Source organism: Echinococcus granulosus (genome assembly GCF_000524195.1).
Source record: "Echinococcus granulosus chromosome Unknown EG_S00653, whole genome shotgun sequence".
NCBI classification, from domain to species: domain Eukaryota; kingdom Metazoa; phylum Platyhelminthes; class Cestoda; order Cyclophyllidea; family Taeniidae; genus Echinococcus; species Echinococcus granulosus.
Window position 1 is genome coordinate 1 of NW_020171029.1, and position 1,155 is coordinate 1,155.

Below are 1,155 nucleotides of genomic sequence, written 5' to 3' on the forward strand. Positions count from 1 at the left end.
GCCCTGCCAAATAGAGAGATATTTGTCAAACCTGGCGCTGGACAAAGCCAAGATTTTGCTGCTCACTGGTGCTTTCTGCTTATTCATATTCCCCTATTACCTCTATGCATTACTCGCGGCTTTTCCAGTGCAAGATTTACCAGCCTGAATATAGCCTAGACGGAAAAACCAGTCTGCTAAATAATTCTGTTCAATTTAGTCTGATTTGAGAAAATTTTAGCCCTAAAACGACGTCCTTGTCCAATTTTAGATCTTGGTTTCGTATTGCGGAATATCGTGGAACAACTGAAGGAGGTTTGAACCAAAAATATTTTGCCAAATCTCCGACGCCACAAGAAAGTCATTGCCAACCGGAAATATAAAACGAATTGTGCAAAGAGCATTGCAGTCAGCATTAGGAGGTGCGACTGAGAAGAGGAAAAATTTCAACTCGTGGTGGAGTCGGAAATGCATACCCTCATGTCACCAACGCAAATGCGCATGAATAGAATATTAAACCAATTTATCCAAAATTGTTGACTTTTCATATTTAAGTTTAGCAAATTTAAAGTAGCTGCGGTTGTGACAATTGAAGTGTTTTGATGTGTCATTCCGTAGGTAAAATAAAGGCGTCAAATGTGCACTTTGGTTAATATATAGTAAAAATGTGCGCATTTTTCTTATGAACTTATTTCATTTGTATAATTTGATTGTTATTTGTTTTTTGAAGCTTATTACAAATTTGTTTTACTTTAAGCATTGTGCAAAGACAGCATTCCACAAAATTTATGGGCAAAATATACTACCATAATCAGTGACTAGAATACCTTAGTAGAATTAAAATATCCTAAATTAGCTAATAAATAACTTTACTTTTAAATTAGTACATTACCGAATCATTTTAAGGACCTTTGCATTGGGTCAGACGATCTTCATTATCCAAGCCCATTTGACTACTTACTCTATAACTCCTCCTTGTACTTCTTAACGTGGGTGGGAGTCTGTGCTTAGATATTGATACGCAGGTAAAGCGCTGACAGCTGTCATCATCCCAGCTGGAGTACACAACTGTCACATCGGCATCCCCAATCAGTCTTCACTGTTGTCAGTGAAACTATTAGCCATCGGTCCCGCGGCAGATTAGGTGGAGGTGGATGAGGTAAGCGACGCGGTTGA

General features: G+C 38.4%; 1 protein-coding gene across 1 annotated transcript; it reads right to left on the bottom strand. All coding sequences in view use genetic code 11, as the record gives it.

The window, feature by feature from the left end:
• Positions 1-176: 176 nt before the first annotated feature.
• Positions 177-590, bottom strand: EGR_11262 (hypothetical protein; the record flags this gene model as incomplete). The annotated part of the gene is made up of 2 exons (XM_024500505.1): positions 177-407; positions 456-590. The coding sequence occupies 2 exons, from the start codon at positions 588-590 to the stop codon at positions 177-179; spliced, it is 366 nt and encodes a 121-aa protein (XP_024345081.1).
• Between the last annotated feature and the right edge of the window lie 565 nt (positions 591-1,155).